At 40.3% G+C, this 19,927-nt stretch overlaps 1 protein-coding gene across 3 annotated transcripts; it reads left to right on the top strand.

The window, feature by feature from the left end:
- Positions 1-106: 106 nt before the first annotated feature.
- Positions 107-18,562, top strand: rfx4 (regulatory factor X, 4). 3 transcript variants are annotated; one of them, XM_035641800.2, is made up of 18 exons: positions 107-2,581; positions 4,918-5,004; positions 5,189-5,249; positions 7,309-7,432; positions 8,785-8,846; positions 9,184-9,397; positions 9,884-9,961; positions 10,109-10,272; positions 11,045-11,145; positions 11,248-11,306; positions 11,414-11,558; positions 11,909-12,003; positions 12,538-12,655; positions 13,483-13,602; positions 13,960-14,118; positions 14,235-14,400; positions 14,497-14,635; positions 17,117-18,562. In XM_035641800.2, the coding sequence occupies exons 1-18, from the start codon at positions 2,539-2,541 to the stop codon at positions 17,387-17,389; spliced, it is 2,208 nt and encodes a 735-aa protein (XP_035497693.1). In that variant the 5' UTR covers positions 107-2,538; the 3' UTR covers positions 17,390-18,562. The 3 variants fall into 3 exon arrangements, with proteins under 3 accessions (XP_035497693.1, XP_035497694.1, XP_035497692.1); XM_035641801.2 differs by having other exon boundaries at positions 13,957-14,118; positions 14,274-14,400; XM_035641799.2 differs by having other exon boundaries at positions 13,957-14,118.
- The last annotated feature ends 1,365 nt before the right edge of the window (positions 18,563-19,927 follow it).

Below are 19,927 nucleotides of genomic sequence, written 5' to 3'. Positions count from 1 at the left end.
TTTTTTAACATTTCAGTTTGAGTGCTTCAGTGCTCTTTCTCCGACTGTTGAAAGGTGTTTTATGATACACGGGTGATTGTGTTGAGGAATCACAGATCAGTGAACGCTTCAACAACCTGTAGAATCACACTAAAAAATATTTTCTTAAATTTTCGGCATTAAAATTTAAATAAAATTCATGCAATATAAAAAAAAAACCCAACAATGATGAGTAAGAACTCCAAAATTTGCCTGTTCTGAAAAATCGGTTTCTCGTCACAGGGAGATCAAAGAATGACACAGACTAATTTTGTCTAATCAGTCTTTGCATCAACGTTAAAAAAAATAAAAAATCTTGAATAATCGATCATTCGTTTGGTAGATCAAAACGTTAAAAACATTGTAAAAATCTTTTACACCTTCACAATTTCATAAAGCCCAGGATAATTTCTTTAAAAAAACACAAAGATATTGAATTTACGTTCAAAGAAAATCAAGGAAACGTTCACATTTGTAATGCTGGAAACAGAAATGTATTTTTTGTCGCTGAGCAAAGAACTCATGTTGCTAATAAATTGATTAATCAAGCTATGATTTATGAAAATCATTAAGCAACAATATTTAATTTTCACCCAGTGTCATGATGAACTAATGTCATGTTATTAATACATCTTTGCTGCTTGATGTAAGAATCCATTGGAAATGAACTGGCTGCTCATAAAACCATGAAAAGGGTTTGGGGGTTTTCTCTTGGCCTTTTTTTATATTTTATTTTTTTACACGTTTTATGTTTTTTATTCAAAAAGTATTGGACCACTCTTTTCCGTCAATGTCCAGTCACAACATACAGACATACACAGAGCAGCAGCCTCATTCATGTCAGTGGGAAGAGAAAGTTGAGTCATACGGTTTCCTCTTTTTAACCCGAAGCCTTAATGCCACCAACATGTCGCACGTAGCGTAACCGTGCCCCCCACATGCACACACACACATGACTCGACTGGGGCCTTTTCACTGAACAAAAGAGCTACACATCCGTTTGTGTGTGTGAGAATAGGAAAGGGTGGAAGAGGCTCTTCGATGGCTGCACCTGTCCTATTTTATGAGGCTCTAATAAGCAGATAACAGAAGGAAAAAAAGCACGGCCACTGAGACTCCTCCTTCCCCTAATTTGACAGAAATTAATTACATCCTACTCTGAGGTCACGGTTTTGCACTAGCCATCATTGAGGCCTTGTGAATAATGTGTTATTAAAGGGTTGTTATAGTCATTTTTTTTGATTTTTTTTCTTTTCATTAAAAGAAAAAATAAATTTCTGTTGTTGTTTTTCAGTTGTCTTGTCCTTTCACTCATCCAGCAGGTTTCTTCCTCCTCTATGAGTCAGACAGATGCACATTCCCGTTTTAACAAGCTATGACTGTGCACAGTGTGTCATGGCATGTTGCTGCCGCCCTGTCCCACCCGTGCTCCCAGGTTGGCTGCACGTTGTGTCGGTGAGTAGCAGCGTTGGTGCCCACGCCTGCGCACTGGAAGAGAGAGTGCTCCTTTGCTATCCATGGTGTGGTGAGTAATTCAGCCATAATCCGCCTTTCTCCTCTCCCCTCTTCTCTCCCCTTCTCCTCTCCCCCTCTCCCGTGGTTCCATTCATATTCTAATCACAGCTTTCCCTTCTCCAGCTCTCAGGCACTCCATCAGAGCCCTCCCAGCCTCGGGCTTTGCACTTTTACTTCCCCCCCTTTGTGACCGTTCCCTCCTCTCATAGGCACACCAAAAATAAGGTTTCCACAGCAAAAGAGCGAGCGAAAAAAGAGGTGAATAACTCCTTCAACAAAAGAAATTCACACGTCTTCAGCATGTTTTGATGCGTGTCTGAACATATGACATGTTGACCCTGTGAAAAAGTTATCACAAAGATGGTTTAATGGTGGAAGGAGGTGATGAACAGAGGCAACGTGGCAACAAGTGTCTGTCGGATGTGAAATTAAGAGTTGAAATTGAAAGGCAGTAGCGGCGGATGTGTAGGGTTGTATGTTTATTTGGAGCTCGGGGGTGTATAAAACTTAAATTAAATACCATAATGGAAGATGGGGAGGCCACAGTGTTAGGACTGTGTAGATCTAAGCCTCTTTTTTTTCGTTGGGAGGGAGCTTTTCTTATTCAAAACAGCCCCACAAAAGACTTCCAGTGAGCCTTGCCACATCCCCATCTGACTTGGGGCCATTCATCAGCCTTCCAAGCCTATCAATGACATGTCCCCATCAGGGCTCCTATAAAATCAGCCCCTTTCCCATGAAACATCAGCAAACATTTTGACGGGTCTGGCTTTCCCCCCGCTGGATTTCTGGAGTCTCTACCCCCCCTCTCCTCCCTTATTCCCACCTCCCCCCTCTCCTCCGCCAACACCACCCCTCTCCGGGCGAACCTCAGATCCTCAACATCTCCTGTGACGGGCAGTGGTCACGGTAACACCGAGCGAGACGAGGGGAGAGCCGCCGAGGAGGGGGAAACGTGCACTAAGCCATTTTCTTGGAGGAGCCAGTGTTGTTGATGGGAAGAGGATGCATTGCGGGCTGCTGGAGGAGCCTGATATGGATTCCACAGGTCAGTCCTGTTAATCTCTGCTCGTCTGGATGTGTTGCGAAAAATTCAGCTCCTGTTCAGAAACGTTTTTGCTGCTGCTCCCCTGGAAGTCTCGAACTTTCTCTGTAGACATTCAGAGGGAGAGTGTGGGTGGCTTGGCTGTTGATTTTAAACCTTTTCTCTTTTCAAAAAAAATTTCAATTATTTACGAAGGAGTCATTTCTTTTCACCCACATTTATGAGAAGAAATTTCCCTGTGGATAAAAGCAAAGTAACAAAAAAATGAGTATAGTCAAGTGGTGCCTTGCCGTTTTCTCAGTCTTTTCAGCAAAATTATTTTTTAAAATTCCACTTATCATTAGTTGTGGAGGAATAAAAACGTGCACATCGTTGAGCAGTATCATGCACCTGCTCTTCTTGGTGCTTTTTATGCTACAACTGAAAAACTAAAGCATTAGTTCAGCTTCAAACTGAAAAAAATTGACTTGGCCAAAAAAAAAAAAAAAATGCAGTTCTTTGTCGTATCTGTTGAGTTCTTTGTTAAAATTCAAAGAACAAATGTTCGGTCCATGAATCATCATTTAGCATTGAACACAAGAAACACATTGGAAGTATGCTGGTGCAACGTAAAGTCGTTAAGTCTTGAATGTGTGTTAATAAATGAGCGAACATCTGTTTCACTCGTTGATCAAATTTAATCCAATTATTTAGATCCCCAACTTATCTGTTCCTGTGGCAAATGAAGCTTGAGATCTGAGCCTCTGTGGAGAATTAGCTTCACTTCAGTGGATTCACTTTTTCATTTCCAGGATTTGGTTTTCTTTTTTTCTCCTTTTTTTCAAGCAGACAGAAAACAAATGCTGTCAGTAAATGCTGAGAGATATCAGTGACAGCTGTGGTGTTTTATTTAAAGTTAATATGCAAAATGTTGAGACAGTTTTTTTCATTTTTTATTGTGTAATCTTGTAACAAGCATTGTAGTTAAGATGTTATGGAAACATTCTTATTATCAGTAGTAATATAACCACTGTCCCAGAGACAAAGAGTAAGCTTCTAATGATGACGATAACATTTTATTTACCATAAAAAAGAAAAAATTCCTCCACATCTGCACGTCGAGGTCTGTGACGATGGGACAGATCTTTTTTTCTTGAAGCACGTGCCGATCATCAAGGTGTAGATCCTCATCAAGTGTTAACTTCTAAAACTTTATCAATCGTCCTTCTGAATCTGCTGTCCAACAGGTTGTCCTGCCAACAGTCTGTCCTAGCAACAGCTGTTACGATGACTGTTGTCGATTCAAATACACAAAAAGAGATTTACACAGTTTCAAGAGACGTTATGTGTAGAGTTTTTATTTTGGTGAAGATTTTAGAATTTACTGGTTGGGCAGTTTTACTATAGTCTTGAATGTGCTGCACAAACTTCAGAGGCAGTTTTTTTCCTCCTCACTTCCATTATAGATTACATAATATTTTCTATTCACCAATCCAATTGGAAGTATTCTACTTTTTATTTATCTCTTTGTTTAGGACATTTAGTTTGCTGCAACTGGCTAATAAAGAAGAAGCTGTAGCTCACTACAGAAAAATACAATTCAGAAAAATCCATTGTTGCATCCAAATAAACCAAAACAGAATATTAGTCACACACAATTTCATTCTTAATTAGATTTATCAAATTCTGAAAAGTTTTTTTTTCTTTTTAAACAAATAAAAGAATTTTAAATGGATTTCCACTCTGTCAGGCAGCTTCCACATGAAAGCCTTGGTGTTTTGCTGCAGCTCGGTCACAGAAAGCACACCAGTCGTGCTATTTCTAAGTAGAAATTAAAACGGGACAATGGACTCTATTCCACCAGACTGCCTCGGTAATGTGCACAGGCTCTTTTAAGCGAGTGTGTACGCTCGTAGTCTCCTGGGAACAATGCTGGATTCCTGCCGTCTCTGTGAAAACATCTCAAATAGAGCCATGGCTGCTGCGCTGCCCATACAATCAACTGTTGTCAGCTCCCCCTGTCACATAAGTGACATATATAGTGTCCTGTATAGGCAATGATTTTCACTGTTTGTGAAAATAAAGCTTTAGGCACTGAGTTCACTTCAGACTGTGAGGTTTTAAATTGACAGGTGCAGTTTTTGGGAAAATTAAAAAAACTAATTTGAAAAAATTTGATGTAAGTGATGTTTTTACCCATGTGACTATAAAAATGATCCACTGTTAAATTCTTAAAACCATATTCTTCTTACCAGAGTCATAATTTCATTGTCTAAATGACAATTTAACATGGTTTTTTTCTGAGTGGTAATTAGAGGTGATCTGTGGTCCTTCATGTCTTTTTTTTTTTTTTTTTTTAGAGAGTTGGATTGAAAGATGCCTCAATGAGAGCGAGAGCAAGCGATACTCGAGTCACACGTCTCTGGGGAACATGTCCAACGATGAACGTAAGCAGGACAGACGCTGTTACACTAAATCTACTGACTTCACTGAGGAATCTTAAAAACTGCTGTGTTGTCTATTTCCCAGACCTTATTTTTTATTTGTTACACGTTAAGGCCACTAAATATAATTTCATGTTTTATACAACTTTTGTTATATGTAAAATCCTAAATGTGTTATGCATTACAGATGAGGAAAAAGAAAATAACAGAGCCTCTAAACCACATTCGACACCAGCTACTCTGGAATGGTAAGTTTGATAAAAAAACAGTTTTTTCATCTGTAAATGTAAATGTAGTAAATTGATACCAAATCAATGTACCAAGTCTTCTAATTAAAAATGGTATTTTAATTAATCATTAATTTAATCGTGTGGAAAATAACAACCAAAATCTAACAATTAGCCAATTTTATTTTGCACTGATTTGAATAATACACACAGTTCATTATTTTTAACCATGCTAAATATCAAAATTGCATTTGTTTAGATTTTTTTTTTTGCTTGACACAGATGACACCATGAACCCCAGTGTGTCCGTACGCTCCTTTTTTTTCTGACCTTATTAAGTTGGTAAAGGTATGATTTACATTATGTGCCACTACAACACAAACACAGAGACTGAAAAAGGACTCTTGCAACAGAGTATTGTGTGTTTTGTGAGACATATTAAACACGTTGTTTGAGCAATAACACAAAAGAAAATTTAGAGAAACATCATTTGTTTTTGTTTTTCAAACCTTAATCTTGCATCTTATCCTGATAATCTGATAAAAGTGTATGTTTAATTTCACATCCTCCACATGTAAAAAAGACAAACCTCAAACAAACTTCCAGTCTGTACGTGTCCCTGCATGTTGCACAGCCCCGTGACCAATGACACCCTTTTACTTAATAGCATTAAAACACACATGGGCTTAAATGAATATTAATACTGATTTAAGCTGCCCTGTGGGGGGCTGAAACCCAGAGTGAGGAGGATGAGTGGAATCACTTACTGTTTATCATATGTCCTTTGTCATAGACACAGACATCATAGACAGAAATGCTATTTTCACTACCCCCTATAACATTTTTATTATTTTAGAAGCAGATTTAAAAGTGACTAATATATTTATATATTTTTAAAATATAATGATGAGTTTTTGATTGATGCCTTGGTGTTCTCTGTTAAGAACACATGGTCACAAGATTGTTGGAGCCGATTTTTCATCAGACAAACTCAATTCAACTCAAATTGTATTTCAAGCTAGTTGAGGTGTGTTTTGTATTGGTGAACAGTGAAACACATTCAGATGTTTCATTGACAGTGAAGAAGTTTAAAGCTGCCCTGAATTATTTCTTTTGTTTAACTCTTTTGTAGCAAAACACAGGATACAAGTAAAGAGAAAGAAGATCAAGTTATTTATAACCAGTACAACAAATAATCAATTTTTGGACATCCAGTTTTTAACTTCAGTAAGGCAGGAGATTAAAAAAGGACACATCAGTGTTTCCAAGGCTTTATTGGAACATACAGTCATGCATCATCTGCGTAACAATGTAAATCAGTATTACAGTAGTAGTCTACAAATGGTTTGTCTCAGGGACAGCATGTAGATGTTGAAAGAAAGAGAACCCAGAAACATAACAAAGAAGGAACTGACAGATGAGGGATGAACCTATTCAGAGCCACATCAGTGATGTCAACAAAGTTTTTCAGACAGCTGTTTGTGACGAATGTATTAGCAAAGATTTGCTGATGTAACAGATGCAACAAAATGCAATTCAGTAATACTGACAACTAAAAGAAGCAGGAATTGTGTTTTCATTCTCATTGGGATATGCTTTACTAGAAGTAAAGTAACTGGAATCTGTGTAGACATCGAAAGTATAGTTTAAAGGAGAATTAAATACTTCTTGTAGTAAGAGTGTCAATGCAAATCAACTATACAGTATCACAACAAATGTGATGTGCATCAGAAACCATTTACAGAGACTTTGGAGCGCTGTCATTTTTATTTTTATTTTTTTCTACACATACATTTCTTTAACCTGCTGGACTATGATTAGAGACAACAAAACCCCTTTATAAGCAGGAATGCAAACATAAAAATCCAAACACATATTTGATATCTTGAAATAAAAAAGATCATAATTATGTTTGTGGGAATTTTAACATTTGGTCTTTTCTTAACCACTTCCTCAGGGAATACAGACGAAAATAGGCTTAAATGTGGTACATATACATTATATTGTGTATTGACCCCCTTATGTGAATAAAAATTAAAAATAAATGTTTGATACTGATGAATCTCACTATCATTCACAGGCTAGAGGAGAACTATGAGATAGCCGAAGGTGTGTGTATCCCCCGAAGTGCCCTCTACATGCATTACTTGGACTTCAGTGAGAAGCACGACACGCAGCCTGTCAACGCAGCCAGTTTTGGAAAGGTAAGAGTCAAAACGTCTGTGTCAAACAGTCTGGCAGTTCAAAAAAAACAAGGTGATGCCCCAAAATCAGAAGTGTGGTTGTCTCTCCTCCTTTTCACACTTTGATTTTCATTTATAAATGCACTGCAGATAAAGCTAGTCACAAAGTGACTCAAAAGAACAAGATCCAAGACAATAGTCAGATGGCATATAGCCCCAATGAAAGCGCTAAACTCCAGCAGCTATAAGCGTTAGTCTGACCATTTCACGCCTGGATTGGTTTTGCGCTGCAGCTCTGGCCGCTGTGTTGGAGTAATATCGGTCGCAGCTCAGTGTGAAGCAAAGCTCCGTGGTCGTTCACTGAACACATAATCTAGAGCCAAAGGAGATGTGCTTTCGTCTGTTCCCACAACCCAAGAAGTTCCTCAGCCTTCCTACCCCCAGCCATCCCCTGTACCCTGGACTCCGGCCCCAACCCCCAACCCCAACCCAAGGCCCACCCCCGCCCCTCTGCGGCTCCTGTCGGAAGATATTGAAAAAGAGAAGGGGCCTGGATTAATGTGTAATTAAAGGAAATTTGGAAGGGTGAGATGTTGCGGAATGTTAGATCAGTGGCTGGAGCAGTGTGGGGTGTCCTTTAGGAAGGCTTCATTGATTCAGGACAAAAAAACGAGAGAGGGCCCGGACTGCCTCCCTGTCTGCTCATTTATCAAGCGGGGCCTGACAGAAACTTCACAGCTTGGCCTCTTTTTTTCATCCCACACAATGGAGAGCTACACTGTTTGCTAAAGTTTCTGCACCAGGAGCTGTACCAGGGATCCAATCTCTGTGGACAAAAAGAGAGGAAAGGAAGAAGGAGGGAGTGGAGAAGAGAAAGAGAGTGCGAAGGAGAGGGGATGGATGGGTGGGTGGGTGGATGAGGGGAGACTGTTGATATAGAGAAAAAAAAAAAGTAATACCCCTGGATGTCATAAATGGATGACTCTCAAAGCTTTTATTTTCCTCCCGGACCTCCCAGTGGACACAGCCATGAGACTTTCATGTCGTTCTGCTGGCAAACTTTACTAAACACTTTATCATAAAGTGTTTAGTACTGTACAAGTACATCATATTCAGTTCAGTGATATATATTGTGTATTACATTCTACTACACAGTATTTTTGTCACAAAAAATACATGTGCCAATTCTTTTTGTTATTTAACTCATTGTGCCACATTTTTCCTTCTCCATTTGTTTTTCTTTTTACTTTTATGAATTACTGTAAAACAATGAAAAATGAACCTGATGTGAAAAATAAAAAGGAAAAAGAAATTCAGCGTCTCTCGTGTATTCACAGCAGACTGACAACTTTTTGTCTCCTGCAATAAAACAGATCATAAGGCAACAGTTTCCAGCGTTGACTACCAGAAGACTGGGGACAAGGGGGCAGTCGAAGTAAGTTGTTTTTTGTTTTTTTTTTGGCATAAAAATAAAATCTAAACACAACACATTTTTCAAAATATTCACCAAGAACAAAGGCAAAATTGTCAAAACATGAAGTGAAACTTCTGCTTGTAATTTACTGGTAATCTACACAAATTCAACTTGATAGAAAGCATATTTATCTAAGTTGATATTAGTAAAGACCAGAAATTGTAGCATACATATAGGACTTCAAATATTATGGGGGGCATGACATCTGTTTTTTTTATTCTTTAACACTTTTCAATAGTAGTGCCACTTGTATTTAATAAGGGGGAAGAATAAACAATGCGGCGTCTCTTCTCCTCAGGTACCACTACTACGGCATCGCGGTTAAGGAGACCTCTCAGTACTATGACGTGATGTACTCCAAGAAGGGAGCGGCGTGGGTGAACGAGACGGGGAAGAAAGAGGTCACCAAGCAGACAGTGGCGTATTCACCGCGCTCCAAACTGGGGACACTCCTGCCAGAGTTTCCAAATGTCAAAGACCTAAATTTGCCCGCCAGCCTGCCAGAAGAGAGGGTAAACAGGAGTTTTAAAAGTCCATCCTTAACACCCCCACCACCACCACCACCCCCTCGTCCCATCTCTCCCTGCCATCTCGCCATCTCTGCGCCCCCTCTGGCTCTTTTATCTGGATTTTCCCTGGGTTCGCGTTCAGAGAAGGACCCCGAGGATTTATATGCTGGCTCCTCACTAACTCTTAATCTTTTGGGGGGAGATAATAAGATCTAGCAATGACAAAGGACAGGCACTAGCTGTCCGGCTTTTAAAGAGGGGCCATGATTTTAAATGGTTTGTGTTTTGCTGATCTCTAAAGCTCGTTTTATATTACTCTGCTCCGGCCTAGACCTGTTGCGTGTATTTATTGGTTCACATGCTTTGTTCAAGATTTATTTTCTTGTTTTTGTACCACTGTTTTTTCTCCCCCGTTTCTCCAAAAGAGAAAAACGAAAAAGCTATTTAGTGTGTGATGCAATTAGATGAATGCTCTGTTGTTGCCCACAGGTGTCAACCTTCATCATGATGTACAGAACGCACTGTCAGAGGATACTGGACACTGTTATTCGAGCCAACTTTGACGAGGCAAGGCGTCTTCTGTTGTAGAACAAATCTTTTAAGATCAATTTCTGTTTTACCAAAAGTTTAAAAGTGTTTAAAAAGAAAAAGGTTTAGGTTGCTCCACCTACACTTCTGTCTTCTGTGTCATTGAATATCGTGGTGTGTCTACAGGTCCAAAGCTTCCTGCTGCACTTCTGGCAGGGCATGCCGCCCCACATGCTCCCCGTCCTCGGCTCCGCCACGGTGGTGAACATAGTCGGTGTCTGTGACTCAATCCTCTACAAGGCCATCTCTGGGGTGCTGATGCCCACTGTCCTGCAAGCACTGCCTGATAGGTGAATCGAGTTTTAACCTTCACCTTACTGGCAGTGTGTTTTCCACTGACCTTACTTAACAAAAAACTTTTATCTGTGCACATCAGCAGCAAAGCTGTTGCTTTAAAAGGGTAATGCATTTCTTACTATATTATGCTTTGCACAGTATTATGGTGCTGTATAGGTTCTGCACACATTCAAATTGGAGCAACTGATGGTCTCATAAATTGCCTAATATGAGATCAGTGCAGCCATTTTTCTTTCAAAATAAAATAAAAAAACAGGGAGTTCCTACAATATTTTGGGTCAACTTCACTGTGACAGGTATCAGTTTGGAGAAAGCAAGTCCTTTAAAATAGAAGAGCTTTTAATTCTGGTCTGGAGCACAGATAAAGATCGCTTAAGAAGAAGATCAATTTGGCATTTAAATGAGGAGCCAAACTATCAGTGACATAAATCTGACAAATTAAATGAATTGTTCAAATGATTTTTCAAAAACTCCATCTCTAAATAATATTCCACGATGGTTCCAGTTTTTTTCTCAGTCTTCTGAGACTGAGTTTGCTCAGTTGAATCTTTATGTCTTGGTCAGTTAAGAGAAGTAATTTAAAGATTGTAATGGACTTTTTTTTTTGTATATTGCTAAATTTTATTAACCCAACAAATAATCAGATGAACAAAACAGATTATTTAAGTGAACATTTTATTTATAAGTTGAAGCCCTGATTGATTTACATTGTTACTGGTTTCTGAGGTGTTTATTGTGTTTTTCTGTTTTCCATAATTCACACAGTTTGACTCAGGTTATTCGAAAATTTGCCAAACAGCTTGATGAGTGGCTCAAGATAGCACTTCACGACCTTCCCGAAAACCTGAGGAATATCAAGTTTGAATGTAAGATTCAAATTCATGGTTTACATTAAAAAAAAAAAGATTCTAAAATGATATTTTGAAAAAAGGACAGCAGCAACCACACCTTTTCTCTTTTTTTTCCAGTGTCTAGGAGATTTTCTCAGATTCTAAAGCGACAAACCTCATTAAACCATCTTTGTCAGGTACCTGTCTGAATGTTTTTTTAATAAAATCCATATGACCAAAACACAGCTGATAAGTGATATGAGTATGCTTCTGTAAGTAATATTGTTGATATATCTGTCCCCAGGCGTCACGGACTGTGATAAACAGTGCCGACATCACCTTTCAAATGCTGGAGGACTGGAGGAATGTGGACTTGAACAGCATCACCAAGCAGACACTTTACACCATGGAGGACTCACAAGAGGAGCACAGGCAGCTCATTATCCATTGTAAGTCTATGCTGTTAAACTGACTCCACTCTAACACATCAAGGCCGTCCAAGAATTACACTTTACCTCCACGCAAACAGCACACCGAGTGACAATCATTCCCACGACCAGCAGAGTCAAAGCATAAGTGATGGAGACCAAAAGGTTAAATAAGTTCACTCTGCTCTGAAACACCCTGTGGAGCATCTCCAATCATCAGTCCTGATGAGATCAGGGGTCACAGATACATAGAAGCTGTCGCATGAAGATGCCATTAGGCATCCAAATCTTTGTGTGTTTTTAGTCACCGGTGATGATTTTTGGTTTTGTCTTCAATCCTGTGTAACCTCACGTTCTGCCTCCTGTCACAGTGTATCAGGAGTTCGACCGTCTACTGGAGGAACAGTCTCCAATCGAGGCATACATCGAGTGGCTGGACTCGATGGTGGACCGCTGTGTCGTCAAGGTCAGACAGAAAGCACTTGCATCCGCTCGTTTAGAAAAACATCTGACTCAGCACTTATTTTGTATGAAATATAGGACTCTTTCTATATCGTTCAAGTTGCAAAGATTGGCATTTAAACGTTCACCGTGTTTGCTCCTGAGAAGTGATTGTAACTAAATGTTTGAAGTATTTGCACAGCAGATCATTTTGCCCTTAAGGAGACACCTGCGGCTGAAAGCCACTTGTTTCTGTGTGTCTTTCTTACACAGAGGCACTTAGACGGCAATCCTCCCAGTTAATGATGTCTTCAAGCTTCCCATTTGCGTCCATTATGGCCAGATATGGGCTTGTAAAATTTGGTCGCCCGGGCAACGTCTTGGACTGCCCAGACAATAGTTCAATAGGAAGGCGTGTCCCCGGGGGCAAATTAAATAGTTGACTTGTTGACATGTTTTTTCGTTCCTGAGGGTTAAGCCCCAATACGGACCCGGGGGTTAATTCTACCCCGGCGTCCCGACCCTTCCCCCTTTTTTCTCATGGAAATCTTCTCTCTAGGTGGCAGGGAAGAGGCCCGGGTGCCTGAAGAAGGTGGCCCAACAGTTCCTGCTGATGTGGTCGTGTTTCGGTACCAGAGTCATCCGGGATATGACCCTCCACAGTGCGCCCAGCTTTGGTGAGCTGCTAATGCTTTGTCATCATTCCTGTAACAGTATAGGAATTACACAATCTAGAATAGTTTGTTTTGTTATTATTATCATGTTGTTTTGTCACTGACCTTTGTATAATGAGCATTAAAACATAAAATGGACTTCAGTCTTCTCATATTTATGTCTGGTGTTTGTAGGTTCCCGCTGAATTAAACCTTCAGAAATTATCTATATATGCAGCCAAGGTTTGCAATAAGTGAAAATGAAAGAAAAGAAAATGGCTTCTCTTTCCTGTACTTGTGTCTGTGAATATCAAAGACACAGCTGGTTGCGGTGTTTTGATAGAGCAGGTCTCTGTGCACAAACAGCTAATTAACAAAAGCAGACCCCCCACCCCCCTCCGTCCCTCTCACGATGTGTTTGCCTGTCTTTTCCATTTTATGACCGGTCAGTATTCCCTGAATAGCCACAAGTGTTTATTATGCGCACGGCGGCGACAGCGAGCGGCACAATGACACAATTGTGACACTCTCTCACATGCCAGGGTCTCGTCTTCCGTGCGACTCTGGGGTCAACTGACATATTTCTGGCACAGAGTCGGTACATGGAAACAAGCGCACTTGCTACGTTTTTCATAACAGGGGACGTCCTGTCAGTCAGCAGGATGTGAAGTCATCAAACAGATGCTTTTTGAAAGTCTTAATGGTCGTCAGCATTTATGTCTTTTCCAAAACATGCATAGGCATCTTTTTCAAGTGAGCCTCACTCACTGTCATCAAGTCCCTTTTTTCAACACAATTAATTACCTATAACATGCAAATAGCACTGATTTCCCCTTTTTATTTGTGTCCAGGCTCCTTCCACCTGATCCATCTCATGTTTGATGATTATGTGCTTTATCTGCTGGAGTCCCTGCACTGCCAGGAGAGAGCCAACGACCTCATGAGGGCTATGAAGGGCGAGGGCAGCACAGGTGAGGCCGCTACCTGCTGGTCTTATCAATAACCAGTGACCGTTTGTCTACGGAATTATCTCTTGTAGTAGTTTGTCAAGAAGTTCAGTTGCCTCGTTGTGTCGCTGGAAGCTTCCAAGAGATGTACTGATATTTAGCAATTTTGTAAAACAAAAAGTGTCTCTATGAAAAATCAGCAGACTAATCTGTAATGGAAGTAGGGTCAAATAAGTTGCTGTCCTCTCTTTTTACAATGTAAAGTATGAAAATCTATTGACTTCACCGCTTGAAATGTAAAATTACTGAGGTCTTAAACACCGAACAGAGCCCGTCTCATGTATTCGATTGTCTAACGTCATCTCCTTACACCTTCAGCAGAGAGAGAGGAGGAATTCACGCTGACAGAAACCACTCCCACCTCCCCGTCCCCAGGATCCTACTCTCCTGCTCGGTCAGTCCACTCTGTGGGCGTCTCCTCAGCCAGCTCCCCCACAGCAGCTGTGTCCCCGGAGTACACAGGAGTCCCCGCCACCACAGGTGAGTCAGGCCTCACAGTCTCACAGCACACACACACAAATATTTAATAGGCTTCACTGCACATAGTTTCTCTGCGCCAACACATTTGTCTCTGTGTCTATATATGTGTCTACCAGGCGCTGTTCAGTCATATACCTGGTCCCTTACATACACAGTGACAACAGCAGGCGGCTCCACTCCAGAGGCCGGAAATCAGCTGTCCTGTATGAGGAACAGCGCTCCAGTCCCTCCTCCGTCCTCCGCACACCGGCTGCCAGTCTACACTCACAGAGAGGAGCATGGGTACTTATGATTTTTATGATCAAATTAAATTTCAAGGCACTTGGGAAATATTTTTTTGCTGACTCATTTTTAAATGCATTGCTTACTGTATTCTAGGTATACTGGTAGTTACAACTATGGCAGCTACGCCAACCAGCATCCTCACTCCATACAGAGCCAGTACCCAAGTCTGGCCCATGAGCCGGCGATCCCAGCCCCCCTCCACTACTCCGCCTACCACCGGTCATCTGCACAGGTCAGTGTCAGTCACCACAGTGATTTTAAAGAATGGAAACCAGTAAATCCTTTATCACAGTCTATTTTACAATGTAAATCACAAATATTGTAAATAACTGAAACTCTGAATTAACATTCAGGCCACTAGCAGATCACATACAAGATATGTTACTGTATTTAGATGAATTATCAGTTTTATAAGTCACTCATTGATAATAGGAAAATAAATAAAACAGTGGACATTTGATTCAAAGGTTAACAAATCAGCTAAATTAAACTAAAGTACACATTATGCAAAATTGTCCCTTTCAGAATATAATGTTATTGTATGTGTTATGTTTATTATATTATCATGGGATGTTAAAGTATTTAATTTTAATAATTTTTTTATTATTTGAATTGAATTACCAGACACAATTTTAATCAATTAGGGCTGCAACTAATCTATATAACAAATCTAATCTGTATAAATTATCTGATGATTGCTCACTTATAAAAATCTGTTTTGTTCATCCGATTTTTGGTTTGGTTTATAAAATGTTGCAAAATACTAAAAATTACTTCTCTTAACTAACCGAGACGAAAAGAATCAACTGAGCAAACTCAGTCTGCTGAGAAAGACTGAGATGTGGTGCAAAGCCACAAAAAAAGTCATTAAGTTGACGTCTAGTTCGGTTTCTTTTATATGGGACAGAGGAAAAGAACAGATCCTCTGGGAAACTTGCCATGGTGGAATATTATTTATGTTTAGATTGTAGGACGTGGAAGATGAAGTAGCCCAATTGCATAATATGCCCTAAAATGATTGTTGGGATAATAAAAATATGTTAATTTGAATAGAGTCTTTGTTGGTACATCTTGAAGTTCTCCTCCTTTGCACACTAGCAGCTGTTGTGCTGTTAATTTTGGGTTGAGGATATCATCAGACTGGCCTCTCAGACTTGGAACTGTCTTGCAAAGGCAGAAGATTTACACTTGAGAAAGGTGTTGCTGTGATGAGATGGAGTCGCTGATGTTACATCGACTGGTGCTGCGTTTACTGTTTTGATGGTAATTTTCTGTGGAGGGCCCTTCAGCCTCTGCTGTCTTTACAGTGGGTGGAGATCGGCCGGGCCTCAGCGCTCGCAGTGTTTCTTAAAGTCCCCGCGTCACCCTCTCCACACAGCGGAAGCAGGGAAGTGAAAGGTGGCTCGGCTGGGGCAAAGAGGGGCCCTGGTCTGTTACTCCTCTTTCCAGCTCTCAATAGTCTCTTCATCTGTTTGAGCCAGTAGCCAAAGAGCAGGGCAAGGGGGCGTTTATTAAAATATTGTTATTCAATGGTCTCTTTTCTGCTTGTGAACAAGAGGCAGCTGAGGCGTCTGTTCTGCTCTCTGACCTGCAGTGACTGTCTTTTTCCATCCCGTGATCCCCCATAATGGATTCGACTGTCGTGTTTATATTTAGTGAGAAAAGGGAAAAGGGTCTTACTTCCACTTTTTTTTTTAAGACCGTCTGAGCTTAAATCGGGCACAATGCCGGAGCTTTGTGCATGTGAGAGGTTAGAAATGGAGCTGAAGCGAATAAAATTTTTTAGTCGGATTCCCCATTTGTCAACAGGCAGATTTCGTCTGGGTCACCATGGGCAACAGAAATAACACAGGAAAACCACTTTTCTGATGTCTAATTTTCTTAAGTGGCTTAATTTTCTATTTTGACCAATCTGGTACAACTTCTGAAGTAATTTCCCCTGACAGGAAATTACCGTTGGCAGGGTCATTTCACACCCAATGCTACATGGTTAACACGGAGTCAAATGAAGTATGAGCAGCACTGTACGCAGCACGGTTATGTTCTCAGTCAATGTGCTGCAGGTTTCAGCAACTAGGGAGATTACATTCAGTTAAATGATACAGTTAAACAGTTGCACATTGTTAGTTTTTTTTACGCTGATTCCGATGTCCGCTTTAATGTGTGGCCAAATTCACTCGTCTGCTTTGTGGTGGAGAGTTAGATGAGAAGACCGACACAGGCCACAGCCAGTCAGCTTAGCTTAGCATAAAGACTGTAAACGGGGGTAAACAGCTAGCCTGGCTCTCTGAAAGTAAAAGTTCACCTAACATCCACTCTAAACTCACTTATTTACCCATTGTTTGGTGTTTTGTTTGCTTAATTTGCACAAAAATCGAAATATAAAAAAATGTCAGTTTTAGGAGGGTTTGTGTGCCAAATTATTTGTTATCAAATTATCAATGGTATCATTCTTCTCTTCAAACTCTCCACTTTCTTTCAGGGAATCATTATTTTCAGATAACATAATTCAACAGTTAACTGAATGATTAAAGATGAAACATTTGAATAATAAGAATAAATAGTTGTGGGAGGTCAGGAGGTGTGTGTGTGGGGGGGGGGGGGGGGGTAATCGGTGGCTGTAGCTCTGATGTATTCACTTTATATTTTATTCTTCTCTTATAAGATGACTTGACTGCACCACTGACTTCTCTCCTCCTCCTCTCCTTTCCAGTATCAACTCAACGGCCAGATGTCTCGGATGGAGCCATGCTTGATGGGCAGTACTCCTCGGTTGCACCCTACACCTGTCGCCCCTCGGTGGCCAGATGTTTCACCGACTAACAGCTGTTACCCCAGCCCACCTATGCATTCATCCCGCTATGCCACCTCTGGGGACATGTACTCCCCACTGGGCCCGCGCAGGAACTCAGAGTACGAACACTCACAGCATTTCCCCGGCTTTGCCTACATCAACGGAGAGGCCACCACAGGCTGGGCAAAATAGCATTTAAACGCTCATTTGGAAAGCCATGTACAAGCTGGAGGCCTGCCGAACTGGTGGATGCAAACACTTCCAATCAAGTACATGAGGGAGGATCAGAGAGTGGAGAGTACCGATGCAAGGTAAAAGGAATCATGGTATGGACGTACAGACAATTGGAAAAGACTCACCGCGTCAATCACGCTGATGATTGCGGTTTATGTTAAAAAAAAATGTCTTCAACAACTGAGGGAAGAAAAATATTAAATCATACAGATTGTCAAAACTTGCAGCAAAATCATTTTAAGAGTGCAATGCTGCTGCCAAGCTGTGCCTTTGTTTTTTTAGGAATGTACACCTCTGCCAGAGTTTCCCTCGTCAGTCTCACAAGTCACCGCACACATCATCCCGCCAACCGCCAGTCGGTCAGTCAGTCAGTCAGTGTCGGCGACTGATGGATCAGTGTTACCGACACCTGTACAATCTCAGTCACACCACGGTCTCTTGTCGCTCAGCACTGTGCAGCATGTTGCCGTGAACTCGCTGCAGCAGATAAACGTCAGTCTGCTGCAGGATGATGATGCACTGCACTGCACTGCCTTAACGTTCTCCTGGGACACCAGTTACATACAGTGGCACAGAGACAAAGCACCAGAAGTGACAGATATAAAGTCATGAAAGACCTTGGTCAGTGTGTTAAGGTGTGTTTATCTTGGATAGTGTTTTTAATGATTGAATGCAAAAACAACTGTGCGTGCGTGCGTGTGTGTGTGTGTGTGTTTTGTCGCAAGCTTTTCTGCTTTTTGTCCTGTGACAACAAATATATATATATATATAGATATATATCTATATCTATATATATATGAGTATGTATTTTCTGTGACTTTGTAACATGGTTCATCCTATATTTTCTATGTTACAATTGGTACTATGTTCTCCGTTTTGTATGGTTAGTAGAGGACGCATTAACCTAGGGTTGTGTGTTTTATAATGCACTCAAAGCTACTGAGGACCTATTACCCTATGGGTATTTATAAAAAAAGGGAAAATATCAAAGTGTACAGTAACATGAATTCTAGTCACTTTTTCTGTAAATAAAAGCACTGGAAACCATTTGTGGTGACTGTTAAACTATCACAGTTGAAACTGATGTGTATGTGGGGAAAAATGTTGCCACATAAATAATATCACAATCTAGTCATCTTTGTCAAATTTCTTTCTCTATCTTTTCTGTCTATTCCATTCTTCTTTATACCATCTGTGGAGATATGCAAAAAAATTATGTACAAAAGTGCCCAAATGTTATCAAAACACATTATTATATCTTTAATTTGAATTACATTGATCGGTTTATCTTATTTGAATATAAGATGGCTGTTATTGATGTAGTGAAGTACATTTCACTAATTTATCAAATATGATCACTTTATAACTTATTTGATATGTGTTCACCTTGAAAAATAAATCCTTAATTTCTTTGAGAATCCTAATAGGCATTTTGATGTTGAAACAAAAAAGACACTGAGGTGATTTTCACTTGTCTTTCTATGCACCCCAGTGACAACATACTGGGGGTTGGGCCACAAGCACAGGGACCACACGGCAGAAAGAATTACATTTCAATAGAGAGAATGTCCTGCTGTGCTGAGGTCATTGTACCTCAGTCCCGTGACCTTTGACCTCTGACCTCTGCCAAGTTTTGTGTTTGTTGGAACATAGATCCTCTGTGTTCTGTTTCATTCTGCAGGATTTACAAGTGAGACTTTGAAAACAGAAAATCGTGTTTACAGCAACAACAGAAAAAGAGCCTGCCTTCATTGTGATTTAATCACCTGACCTGAGTGTCAATATCAATATCCGCTCAGGATTTCAGAAGAAGATTTGGCAAGAGTGAATGTGCACGAGGACACACACTGTCAGTAGGTTTCCTCTCTGACATGACCAAAAACACTGCAGTGTTTTTGAAAATAGTAATGTGCTTTACAAATGCTATAAAATACATTTTCACTGTAAAGATTTAGTATTTGAAATGTGTAATTTCTTTGAAAAAATAAGACATTAACTGGGTTAATATTTTTGTATTCATTAGTATTCAGACAATTAATCATTAGTATCAGCACGTGCAATAGTACATTGTCCACAATTAATTATTTATATTCATTAACTGCAGCTTGTTGCAACATTTATTAGGAGAAATACATACACGTCCACACTCAAACTTAATGGTAATATCCTGAGCACGTCTTTGGGCAGCTGGAGGAAGATGCAAACTCTGCACGGAAACAACCAAGGTTCAAATGCATGAGTGTGAGGCAGCCATAGCCAACATTTATCCTGATCCCGATCAATGATGTGATGCCGACGACATCACAATGCCGTGACATTGATTAAGTACCTAAGAGGAATACTTTCTCCACAGAGTCACATAAGTGGCTCCAGCAAGTCTGAGTCTGTTGGAGTTTCCAAACATCTGCAGCATCCCAAAGTATCTGCAAAACCTCACAGATATTTCAAAGAACCCTGACAACAACACAATAGATGGCAACAATTTTGCTTCATTTT

This window comes from Scophthalmus maximus, chromosome 7, assembly GCF_022379125.1.
Source record: "Scophthalmus maximus strain ysfricsl-2021 chromosome 7, ASM2237912v1, whole genome shotgun sequence".
Taxonomy (NCBI): Eukaryota; Metazoa; Chordata; class Actinopteri; order Pleuronectiformes; family Scophthalmidae; genus Scophthalmus; species Scophthalmus maximus.
This window is presented reverse-complemented; position numbering and strand designations above follow the sequence as displayed.

Excerpts from the sequence above, each read along its gene's own strand:
- rfx4 (XM_035641799.2), top strand. The coding sequence starts at position 2,539 with ATGCATTGCGGGCTGCTGGAGGAGCCTGATATGGATTCCACAG. Across the intron at positions 5,005-5,188 it reads GAACATGTCCAACGATGAAC|ATGAGGAAAAAGAAAATAAC; the intron begins GTAAGCAGGACA and ends TATGCATTACAG. Across the intron at positions 13,603-13,956 it reads GAAGGGCGAGGGCAGCACAG|CAGAGAGAGAGGAGGAATTC; the intron begins GTGAGGCCGCTA and ends TTACACCTTCAG.